Raw genomic sequence first — 12,274 nt, 5'->3', positions numbered from 1 at the left:
ACCCATTCCTCTCAACCTCCCCGGCGACAAATAACAACACCGACACGCCGGCCGCGGCAGCAACTTCTGCGCGCATGCGCGGAATACAAGCGCTGCCTGATGGTGTTTCCTACGCGAGCGACGCTTGCTATTGGCTGCCGAATATTACCGAGCGCTTTCGTGCGCCTCCGGCGCGAAGCCGAAGGTGGCAGTAGCGGGGGAGGGGGAAGCAAACGGCTGGGACGCGGGCGCAGTGCATTGTGGGACAGAAGAGGAGAGTCACCGCTCTGCCAGGGCCGCCATCTTGCCTGCGTCCGGACTTGCTCCCGCTTTCGGGGCCTGCTCCGTCTCCTCGCAGCGCAAAGCGGCGGAAAAGGAGAGGACGAGGGGCCCGGCCGGGCGGTGCTGATGCGCGCAGAGCCTCCTCGCACCTCTCTCGGGCGCCGCTAGCGAAGGGGGCGGGGGTGGTCGGGCGGTTGCCGGCGCGGCCTCTCCTCTGCTCTGCCGGGATGGGTCGGTCCCGCAGCCGGAGCTCGTCCCGCTCCAAGCACACCAAGAGCTCCAAGCACAACAAGAAGAACCGGAGCCGATCGCGGTCCCGCTCCCGGGAGAAGGAGCGGGCGCGGAAACGCTCCAAGTCCCGGGATAGCAAGCGGAACCGGCGCCGCGAGTCCCGGTCCCGCTCCCGCTCCAACACGGCCCCCTCCTCCCGCCGCGACCGGGATCGGGATCGCGCCTCCTCCCCGCCCGACCGCATCGATATCTTCGGGCGCACGGTGAGCAAGCGCAGCAGCCTGGACGAGAAGCAGAAGCGGGAGGAGGAGGAGAAAAAAGCGGAGTTCGAGCGGCAGCGGAAAATGTGAGCCCCGGGCCTAGGCGGGGGGCAGCGTGGGGGAAGGGGGGCGGAAAGGGGGTTTCTGTGTCCGGGTGCTTTTTTTCTCTGCGCCTTCCTCCCCCAAACTAGGGCCGCCTGCGACGGGGGGTAAAGGCTTTAGGCCCTCGCTGAGGCCTGTTTTCCCGCCTTCCTTCTCTTTCCTAAAACCCGGCTCCCTCTGGTGCGTTAGAAGCCGCCCATTGTGGGGATGCGAACTCCCCGCCGGCCTCCGACACCACTCGATGGGCTGCTTCTCCCCAGCCCCGCTCCTCGATTGCTCCTTGCCACCGAGGCCTCGGCCGCTTTGTGCTGCGCTGTCGCACCGCCCGCCCCTCCCCTTCCCGGCGTGGGGCTCCTTGCGCGTCGAGCCCCGAGGCATCCGGAGTTGGTCGACTTGGTGTTTTAAGAATTACGATGCAACGAGTATATTCACGCTGTTGTGGGTCTTTTTTTTAAAGTTTTCTTACCAAACTGGACGGTGAGATACGGTGACTCGTTTCCTTTGAAACCCCGTTTCAGTTTTCATGGTGGGGAATGTGATTATTTATAAAATCTACGAAGATAGATACATTCTATTTTAACGAATGTTGGATGTGCATTAAAATGTTTGGAATATCGTTAAGTTATGAAACAGACCTTTGTGCAGCGAAGGTAACAACGGATTTAACAGTCACGATGAAGTGATTCTTGTTCTTTGAATGTTACCCTTGCTCTTTGGAGCACTGAATCCAGAAATAGCTCTTGTTTGTAAGTGTAGAGCCAAAGAGTTCTGTGAATTCTCAGGTGGAGCTTTGGATTTTATTTTAGCGATGTTGTTCTAATGCAATATTAATTGTAGTTCAGAAGGCGTGATCACCCCAAATTACCACTTCCATTTTCGTTTATCAGTAATCTCCTTTGCCAACTTAAGAATTTGACAGCGAGGTCATAAAAAACTTGCATAGTAACACAAACACACATGAAAATGTGGAAGGCTTTTTGGGTCTTGGTCCTAATTTTGTGGTTTCTAATTTTCTTCAGTACCTCAATTAATAAAAATATTCCATGCATATCTGTGATGATGAATTGTAATGTGGTTAACAATTTGAGAATATGGTGTATAGTTTATCTTAGTATGCTGGAACTGGTTTAGTTCATATGTGAGCAAGCTTTCTATGTAAGTTAGCTTTGAAATATCAAAATGCTCATGAAGTCTGTATAGGAGGAATATGACATTTGAGTGATATTGGCAACAGAATAGTAAACTCTAGAGAGAGAAACAATATTGGAAAAGATCTGGTATAGAATTTGATACTTCCATTTTAATTTTTTTTTTAAATCAATATAACATTAAAGTAGAAAACTATGGTATATTAGTAAGTCATCTGTAAATTGTGTTATATATGTTAGCGTATACTCTTGCTGACTGAATTAACTAGAGGACAGTTCATGTATTGGAAGTGATTTTCTTCTCGTCTGTTCAAATCTTAATATGTAGCCTAACTTATGCATTTTCCTATAATGTTAGTTTTCTGTAAAGGTGTTGCAAATATGATTTTTTTTTTTTCCCTTTAGAAATCTGCTGAAATGTAAGCAGTTTCTTATCTGCAGATTTTTTTAAACAAGTCTTTAAGAAGTGAATTAAATGTAGTAGAATACTTTTACATTAATGACTTATCTCACTCTGGAGTCATGGCCCAGTAGGTCATGATTATAAACTTACACCTGTGTATGAACTATTGTAAGTTCATGCAATTAAAAAAAAAAAAAAAAGTTGGTATAAGCTACAGAATAAATCACTGAGATTCCTATCTGTGTTTAGAATTTGATTTTCTTGATAAACTCAAACCCATTATATATATTATTATATATTTGTAATTTTGTTATTGCCTATGAATGTGAAAAGATACATTAGTTTGGTTTAATTAAATTTGAATGAAATTTGTTTGGGTAAGAAGAATGAAACGTGCAGGCACAGTGCTTAATTTGAGTGCATCATCAATTGCTGAGGATATTTGAAAACTTATTTCAGACATGAGTGTCAGGGTTGTTTGTTTTTTTTTTTTTTTTTGTAACTATGTACTATCTTATTCAATTAGCTAATTTTTATTCTAGATTTCCCTGATGTTAAATGTAAAGCTAAAATAGTTGAATAAAACATGTGATTACAGGCTTTCTGAAGAATGGTTTCTGTAGAGCAGCCTCTCACGTATGCCAGGCTGTTTCAGTACAGGACAGTGAGGGTACTTACTGCTGAATAAATACTCATAAGAGGGAAGAAAAACCTTTAAAGTTAAAAGGGTATTTAGTATATAAAGCATATATAAAAACTTGTCTAAAAAGGATTGCAGGTAGTGGCTTGGCAGAGACACTAACAGAAGGAGGTTGGTGCGTTTTTCTAGATTGTGCTGGTGGCCTAGTTTTGCTTTTTTTTTTCTGAAAAAATCGCTACAAGGTATTTTGCATCACTTTAGGAAAAGTGAATGCTGGCCTAATGTGCCACCAGATAAGTTTGCTATCTCTTGAGGAACTTAAGAATAAAATTTGTCTTCTGCGCTGAATGTTAAAGTTGAGGGTTCTAAAACTTTTTACTGAAGGAAATGGACTACCCTTCTGTTTTGGCACACTTTTGAAAATAAGATACACAAACAGGAGAAATTGGGAGCCTTTCACCTCAGTAACCCATACGTCAGTATCTTCTGTTGCGTGTTTGCAAATTGTACACTGGAACTTAGTAGGTCCTGTAGCTTCTTTTTTTTTTTTTTTTTTTTTCAATGGGTTGGTTTTATGTCTTTATGGGTTTATAAGATAGGAAAATGCAAACATTCTATGAAAGTGACAGAATATTAGGATATTACAACAGTAGTTGTTATTCTAAATCATGGATTTCTGCTGCTGACAGGCCAGAAGATAAGCTTATAAGATTGTTCATACTTCACAGAATACTTAAATTGAAGGTTCAATTTCAAGGTTAAAAAGAACAGCCTTCTCAAATCTCATAATAGTTCTAAATAAATAAAGAGTACTATATGTACTACGTGAAACATAATTATACAGTATTCAATTTTGTTGGTCTTTGGATACCTAATTGCCATAGCAATAGTAATTGCTTTCTGGAAGATTTTTTTCTGCATTTGGTAATAAACCTTCACATTGACCTAATATTTTTGTATCATTTTTAAGGAAAACTTACAGCAGTGATAAGGCTAAGTGATATTGCTGCTGCTAAACAAAAATAAAGACACAAAGACATTTGAAAACACTTACAAAATTAAGAGCATAGAAAACTGTAAAGTTTGCAAGGATTTACTTAGTGCTTGGTACTGGTATATTTTACTTTGGATAATTACAGTAGAAACAGAGTGCTGCAATAAAGAGGTTAAGGAGACCTGAGGTATTTGCAATTTGATAAGATAAATGATTTGATAACTAGATTACAGATGCAACACCTGGAATTCTTGTGAAAATATTCAAATTACAAGTTTAATTGCTTCTGTCTTCTGTTTTTGTTATTAGAGGTTAGTTTGGTGCCTCTGAGGTGGTGGCTTTAAGACAAGATTTTACAAGATATTATTGCTACATGTGGCTTAAAATTGAGACCATTTAAATTCCTGAAGGATGATGAAAGTTGGGTGGGGTAGCAGTAGTAGTATGATAAGCTATCTGCTTAAGCTTAGTGTCTCAAGATATGAAGAAATACCAACTATGGTATGGTCTGAATGGGTTCCCTGTGATAGGAACACTGTATGCCTGAATATTCATTTTCCTTAAATGTAGGGCAAAACATTCTTTAAATATATAATCTGTGTGTATAACATATAAAACTGTTAAAAAGCGGTTTGAAAGTAGGGTGGCTGATGCTGTGTATTTGAAAGAGTTTGTTTCAGTGTAACCATTCTTTATGGATTAAAAAGCTAATCCTCATGTTTGCATTTTGTAGTCGTCAACAAGAAATTGAAGAGAAACTCATAGAGGAAGAAACTGCTCGAAGAGTGGAAGAGCTTGTGGCTAAACGTGTAGAAGAAGAGTTGGAGAAAAGGAAGGATGAGATTGAGCGAGAGGTTCTCCGCAGGGTGGAGGAGGCTAAGCGCATCATGGAAAAACAGTTGCTCGAAGAACTCGAGCGACAGCGACAAGCTGAACTTGCAGCACAAAAAGCCAGAGAGGTAACGCTCGGTCGTTTGGAAAGTAGAGACAGTCCATGGCAAAACTTTCAGTGTCGGTTTGTGCCTCCTGTTCGGTTCAGAAAGAGATGGAATACAGCAAATCTAATTCCCTTCTCGTATAAGCTTGCATTGCTGCGAAACTTAATTTCTAGCCTATTCAGAGGAGCTCACTGATACTTAAACAGTTATTCTCCTAAAACCTGAACAAGGATAGTTGATTTTTAATGGAACTGACCTACATATTTCAGAATTGTGTGAAACTTTTGCCATGGCTGCAGGATTTATCAGCTATCCTTTCATTTTTGGGGAAGGGTATTGAAAATCTGTAATTATGTATCCTTCATTTGTTTCATTTTGTTTACCTAGACTGTAAGAGGCTTTTGCCTTCAGTCAGGCAAAAAGCAGGGTCCAGCAGTGAGCTGCAGTACCTGTCTTTAACAAATAGGTTTCTTACTCTTCATTTAAAATGAACGTTTTCCTTGAGCGTACGTTGGACTAATTCTGGGACTTCGAGTATAAGCCCACCCACGTCTTCATGAAGGATCTATGTCCAAATCATTATATCCATTTTTAATAACTACTAACAACTCCTTTTTTTTTTTTTTCCCTAGAAGTTATAAAAGAGCAGGTTGCCCTTGTCTGAAGTCAAGCTGAACATGTGACTTGGGTTTTTGTGTTTTGTGTATTTTTTCTTTTTTAAATCGGCAGCTGGAGCAGAAGCTGAAAATGTCTTTCTGTGAGACAGTAATTTGCTACTAAAGGCTTTGATGCCTGCCTGCACCAATCATTCCAGGATCCAGAAATTTCAGGACAAACTTTTAAGCTGTAAAGGGAAATCGTGCTAAATAATCCGAAGTCTCAAATGCTTTTTTCACTCTGTACCTTCTACACATTTTATTTGAAATTAATGTTTTGATTGGCTTACAAAAGGGAAGACAATAGCAATGAAGCTTTCCCCTCCATACTAAGCATGGCTTTTCTGTACCGTAATATCTTTAGATTAAAAAACAAACAAAAAACCTGGAACACTGAGTTGAAACAAATATGAAGAATATTAAGAATATTACACTTGTTTTGCAAATTCAAACCTTACTAAGAGTTTAAGTTGAATTTAGATGTTTGTAGTCAGCAAATGCTTCATGTATAGAGGTTTTAATTTGTTCAGATGGATGCCTTTTTGGGTTTTTTATAAGTATTTTTGCTATTGTTGATGTGGTGTCGAGAATTCCCATCAGTTGTTTGTAACACATAATAAACTTCCATGCCTGGAGTGAAGTGTGCTAGCTAGTAGCTGGTTACTAGTCATAGTAAGAAGTTTTCTCTTCGTATGCTTGCTTTGTTCATATTAACTTTTTTTTCTTGCACAGACACAAACCTCTGGCTAACTTTAAATCTTCCAAATATTAAAATAATCTGGATATATATTACGTGAACTGAAACACCTCAAAAACTTTCACGCAGTCTTCATATTTATGAGTTGCATAAAAGAATTCCATAAATTTCACCAAGAAAACAACAATTACAAGGCTTTATTTCCTGATCTTGTCTTCCCTGGACTCCTGAATTCCAAGTTCAGACTGCAAATGACAGTTTCAGCTGTCTTAAAATTGTCAAAATACTGAATGTTAAGTCCATTCTCCCCATGAAGGAAGCCCATAGCTCCATGAAGTATGGATTGCCATTTGTATTTTTCACTAACAGTAAATGTATTTTTCTTATTAATTGTTTGCCTTAGGAATGATTTACATATTTTTGTTCCTTCTTATCATAAACATCTGCATTCCTCAGCTCAGCCTTCCTTGTATGTTGTTTCTTTATAAATGGTTGAGCTGCTGATGCAGGTATTGCCAAGCTAACAGTACAAATCATTTTAAAGAGGAAGCTGGCGCGTATGGCAGCCGAGGAGCACACTCTGCAGGACACTGGACAAGACAGTAAATATTCAACTTTTAATGCTGATTAAAGGAGTATAGGTAAAGAATACGTAGGTATACTTAATTGGTGAGACAAACTATTCACTTTATTTATATTTTCTATATTACTTTTTAATTTGGTAAATACTATCCAGTTTTTGTAGTTGTCCTTGTTGATTTGTGTGATGTTAAAGTTCTAGTAATAAATTGTCAGGATTCTATGATTAGGGAGGGTTTAGTTGGTTGCTGTTTGGACTGGGCGGGGTGATATAAATTGAGTACTAGAAACCAGTTTTAGTGGCTGCACAGTTTACCGTTGTGAGACAAAATAGGTGGCTGTAAAGCTGCCACTTTAAGTCAGTTCACAGAAGAATTCTGAGAAAGATTAGTGAACATGCAGGAATTAATATTTTACTTTACTAACATCTTGCCCTGTCCTCCCCTTTAGGAAGAAGAGCGTGCAAAGCGTGAGGAACTAGAGCGAATACTAGAAGAGAATAATCGAAAAATTGCAGAAGCACAAGCTAAACTGGTATGTGAAGATGCAGTTAACCATTCTGTAGGGGAATACAGGTCCCTCTGCCTGATTTGCAACACAATTAAAACCAAACAAATCAGCCCTTTCTGGAGTTTAACTTGTCTGTTGCTGGTTATGTCAGTAATGTTTCTGTTCTTCCCTTGAGCATAAGAGACCAGATCCTTAGCAGTACCACTCATCTGAGAAAAGAGTTCAGGTGCAGTTAATTTAGAGGAAGATAGCTACCTTCAGAATTCAAAAAGTATATTTTGTCTATATCTCCCAGGAAATGTTTAACTGTTTACAGATGTTCAGCTTCTAGAACAGAAATGACTAATTCTGTTTTGTTGAGCAGGACAAGTACAAACTGGATACAAGACTAGTATAATGTTGATGTACAAGTGCTGAAAGGGACTTTTCAGCGTAAGCTTAAGATGTCTTATGTTATGAAATTCTAGTTTGTGTTGGTCTCCGTGCCTATTTAAGCAGGTGGCTGCTTCATGAGAACATTCAGTATGACTTAGCTGATTCTAATCAATTAATGGTAAGCCAAACTAAGATGCTTCTAAATCCTGATTGAACTCTATTGGTTTCAGTTACCCAAGTAATTACACCTTTCTCAGGTAAAGATGATGATGCTTTAAAATGTTTGCTTGAACTACATCTACTTTAGATCTCTTTCTGTTTTACTCTTTCCCAACCTCACATGGTGGAAACAGGACAAATAGAAAATTCAAAGTATTAACTGATGTAATGAACAAAATAAGCACCTTTAGAAGACCTTTGGAAGAGCTGTAAGAACCATAAGTCAGTGCAAGGATTGACTTGTTACAAATCAAGTAAAGATGGTTTTCAGTTAAGAGGGGATTTTAAATGGGTTTTAGATGAGAGCAGGGAGACCTCTGAAGGTCTTTTACTTCCTTTTATTGTGCCTTCATCTGACATGTGACAGGTGTCAGGGGAGTTTCTCTGGATATACACTGACTAATTAAAAGGTAATGCATTGTTTGCAAAGCAATGCTGAAAAACATTGCATATAAGCACTCAAGATTTTGGTACATTAGCTGTAGAAAATGTTCAGTGTTTCTTCTGAACTCAATTCAAATAACCATTTTATAAATAGTTTCACTGAAACCAGGTATGGTGTCTAGCTCAGGTAGAACTGCTTACATACCTGTGCAGGATTGGACCTGTTTGGAAGTTAATGCGGACTTGTAAATTGCTTTTATGACTACAAAATATGCTGGCCTAAATTCTACCATTTTCATACATAGGCTGAAGAACAATTGAAAATTGTTGAAGAACAAAGAAAGATTCATGAGGAGAGGATGAAACTAGAACAAGAGAGGCAACGTCAGCAAAAGGAAGAGCAAAAAATTATCCTGGGCAAAGGAAAGTCTAGGCCAAAACTGTCTTTCTCACTAAAAAGCCAGGATTAAATTGCAGCTCTGAACTCGTTAAAGAAAAAAAAAAAAGGAAACCAACAAAAAAAAAAACCAACAACAACAAAAAGGAAAAAAAAAAAACTTTGTATGGTAGCTTCATGTTGAAGTGTTTTTTTTCACACACACCTCCCCACCCCACCCCCCTTTTTTTTTTTTGTCTTTTTTGAACGTCTGGAAAGTTAGCTTGTTCTAATAGGGGCTGTGCTCTGCAATTCTTATTTTTTTTTTTTTTTTTAACTTTGATTAAGTTAAACCCTTATCAGATCATTGTTGCCTTTTAGAGGGTAATCTGTTCTCATTGATTTTGTTTCTGTACTAGTGGTCTGAAGCAGATCAGGTCGCTTTTTGAATTATGGATGATCTGATAAGGTTTTACTGACCTATTCATCAGAGTTTCACTCTGATAATTGACAAAACTTTATATTGGGTATTGCTGACTTTTAATTATTTTAATTTTTTTAAAAAGTCAGTAAATACATGAGTAAATTGCCATAGTATTACTGGACCTCTGTGGTTTATTGTTAAATCAGTGTCCTATGATACTGTCCCGTTGTTGCGCTTAATGTTCCTGAATACAGGTAAGGAAATAGTTTGTCATTTCTGCTATGAATACATAGAGCTCAGTATTGTTTCTGTTAGATTTGTTTTTATTACATTGACAGCATTCAACCAGCGTTCCCCATTGTGTAAATAAACCAATTTGCTGAATAAAGTGAAAGTCTTAAATTCATATGTTTAAGTAAATTTTTTTAGTACACGTGTATAAACGGCTATAAGAGTGACAATTCACATTATTAAATTCAAAACTATAGTGGTATTTTTTTTAAATTTGCTTTAAACTATTGTGGCTTCTCCTATTATAATGCAAAGTTACACACAGTAAAAAAATCCCTGCAGTTGTGAATGCTTTTGATGGCTGCTGCTGTTTTCATGAATGTTGGGTTTTATTCTGATAGAGACTTATTTCAGCTGTAGTATCATGTTTAAACAGCTGTTTGGCTTACTGCACACGAGCCGATACTTAGCTATCTAATCCCTTTCAGTTCACCTCATAATATAGTATATTGTATAAGTTAAGGTTATTACCATATAATGAATCTGATAGATCCTAAAGGATTTAAAAGTGGAAGTTTTTCTCCCAAAGGACTGGACTGGCTAGCATACTTGAAGTAAAAAACAGAAAGTGAGATTCTATCTGAATATATTGTTTTAGCCAGAAAGCAACTGTTATTCATATACAGATCTTGAATGTTATCCATTTATATATGCAGGTTTTAGTTTGAAAAATGAGACTATGGATTGAAAACTATATATAAAAGTCCCCTTTTTGTATATAATTCTTCTGCTGAAACCTGGCTTACTATAGCTTGTCCAGTTCTACAACTTTTTTTTTTTTCCTGTTGGTATGCAGCATCTGTAGTAATCGTAAAATGAAATTTACCAGTCATTGCCTGAACATTTGAATGTCACTTGGCAAAGTTGAAAATAACTCCTGATATTCCCAAAGGATCTGTTTCTGTAGATTTGGCACATACGGGAGCAAGGTCAGGGTGCCACTGAAAGCAGTATTCAACATGCTTTGTATGATACCTTGACTTGGGGGCAGACTGATGTGTATTGCTTTGTCCAGTATGTCAAGAAAAATGTGAAGACAGTAAAACACGTACACTATTGCTGTACTGAAATTTGTCTATATATTGTATTACAAAAGAAAGCTGAAGGTTGCTTAATGCATAAGAACAAAAGCTGAAGCCAAATAAATCATGTACATGACCTGTTGGAAGGAGCAGGCTGTATTAAAGCTCAACTGATACCTATATTTCTAAAACAGAAAACATCCCCTGTTCCCTCACAAGAAACAAGCTATTAAAAGTCAATACTCAAAACAGACCTATGCATTTTTGTTTCCTCTCCTCTTCTAAATGCAAGAAGCAAAGTTCTGATACATGCAGCTGTGGTTCCAAGCATTTTGTTCTGCATCACTAATTTGCTGCTAAACAGTAGTGTTTGTTCTTTACACTTAACACTGTATAGGCTCAGACTTTGAGAGGTTATTTTCGATCGCACCTTTAGGACTACCCTGTGGACAAAAGGTCCTATCACAGCTGGATCACCCCTTCTGCTATTCCGCACCTCCCCCTCGAACAAGGAAAAACAGCTTTTTTTCTTTTCCTCTTTTTTTTTCTTTTTGGTTGGGGGGAGGGGTGGGCAGAGGTTCAGCTTGTAGAAACCACCGTGTCTTTACTGTCTTAAAACATTCTGTATTTGTTAGATAGCTTTTTGTAGACCCGGTGCGGATATATGTCACATTTGCATTATTCTGTGGTTGTCTTTTTAAAATAACTGTAAGACTTCAGGGGTACTGTTGATTTCTAGGAAAATAGAGAGGTGCACGTGGGAGGAGGAGAAGTTGACATGTGATGATAAGAACTTGAAATGTTCTTACATTCCCTTAAATCTTGATTTCTGTCTAATAGGAAGTAGGTTAGAATGTAGACTTTATGTAGTGATTGGGTATGAGTTGCGGGGAGAGTCTGTATGAGGATATTAACTTACCTAGAGAAATTGCTGCTAGAAGTTGTGTTGGGTGTTTTTATTTCATTACTGTTTGAAGTTTCAGACTTCGGATATTGGTTAAACAGTTTTCAGGTTGTTCTGGGGTTTTTTTTGTATGTTTGAGGTTTTTTTCTTCCTCCTCCCCTGCTACAGGGAAGCCAGTAGGCATTTTTTATTGGCACCTACCTTGTGCAGAATTCATTTCCCTTATATGATGACAGAAGAGATCTTAAGTTTTCCCAACCCCTGTTCATAAATGTCCTGGAGAATTATTTTAATACCAAACAATACATCTATCTGGCAGAGGCAGGAGAGAGTGGAAGGCCTTACAGCAGTATCCTAGCAGTGTGCTGTTACTTTGGAGATTTGTTAAACTGCCCTTTGAACTTCCCGTGTTCATTATCATCCTTTTTCCAAGCGCAAGTGGAAAGCTGACTGCTGTGAAATGTCTTAGAGAGCTGGTGTCCTTGAAGCTTAGCAAAGCAGAGACAATTAGGTTGGTGAGCTGTCTAAGCCGCCGAGCAACTACATACCTACGTATAGACAGATATGTCCATATTATATCTTACTAAAATATCAATATTTCATCTGCACCTATCTTGTCTTGAAAAAGAAGGATCTATCTTCCTTGTCTCTACTTTTCTCTTAGGCTTTGTGCCACTTCATATACCTCACCCTCTCTTATTGTCCTTGCTGACTTGAAGATTGTAAACCTGTTCCTGATGCCATTAACATGCCCTCTTACCATTTTTTGAGTTTCTGTGCCATTTTGTGCATGTACACCAAATACGAAGGTGTTGGTTGTGGTTCACTTTCAGCTGCATGAAGTGTTCTGTTAAACATTT

The 12,274-nt window shown here is 38.7% G+C and overlaps 1 protein-coding gene across 2 annotated transcripts; it reads left to right on the top strand.

Moving 5' to 3' along the window:
- The first annotated feature begins 223 nt into the window (after positions 1-223).
- On the top strand, positions 224-9,603 carry ARGLU1 (arginine and glutamate rich 1). 2 transcript variants are annotated; one of them, XM_065058257.1, is made up of 4 exons: positions 224-838; positions 4,773-4,998; positions 7,360-7,443; positions 8,703-9,603. In XM_065058257.1, exons 1-4 carry the CDS (start codon positions 489-491, stop codon positions 8,865-8,867), a joined length of 825 nt encoding a protein of 274 aa, XP_064914329.1. In that variant the 5' UTR covers positions 224-488; the 3' UTR covers positions 8,868-9,603. The 2 variants fall into 2 exon arrangements, with proteins under 2 accessions (XP_064914329.1, XP_064914318.1); XM_065058246.1 differs by lacking the exons at positions 7,360-7,443; positions 8,703-9,603 and adding an exon at positions 6,875-6,979 and having other exon boundaries at positions 236-838.
- Positions 9,604-12,274: the final 2,671 nt, after the last annotated feature.

This window comes from Columba livia, chromosome 1, assembly GCF_036013475.1.
Source record: "Columba livia isolate bColLiv1 breed racing homer chromosome 1, bColLiv1.pat.W.v2, whole genome shotgun sequence".
NCBI lineage: Eukaryota > Metazoa > Chordata > Aves > Columbiformes > Columbidae > Columba > Columba livia.
Note: the sequence above shows the minus strand (reverse complement) of the source record. Positions and strands in the feature narration are given on the sequence as shown.

What these genes read in the sequence shown, in the direction of transcription:
- ARGLU1 (XM_065058257.1), top strand. Translation starts at nt 489, where the DNA reads ATGGGTCGGTCCCGCAGCCGGAGCTCGTCCCGCTCCAAGCACACCAAG. An exon ending in TTCGAGCGGCAGCGGAAAAT is followed by an intron (nt 839 to 4,772) that starts GTGAGCCCCGGG and finishes TGCATTTTGTAG; the next exon opens with TCGTCAACAAGAAATTGAAG. An exon ending in CAGAAGCACAAGCTAAACTG is followed by an intron (nt 7,444 to 8,702) that starts GTATGTGAAGAT and finishes TTTCATACATAG; the next exon opens with GCTGAAGAACAATTGAAAAT.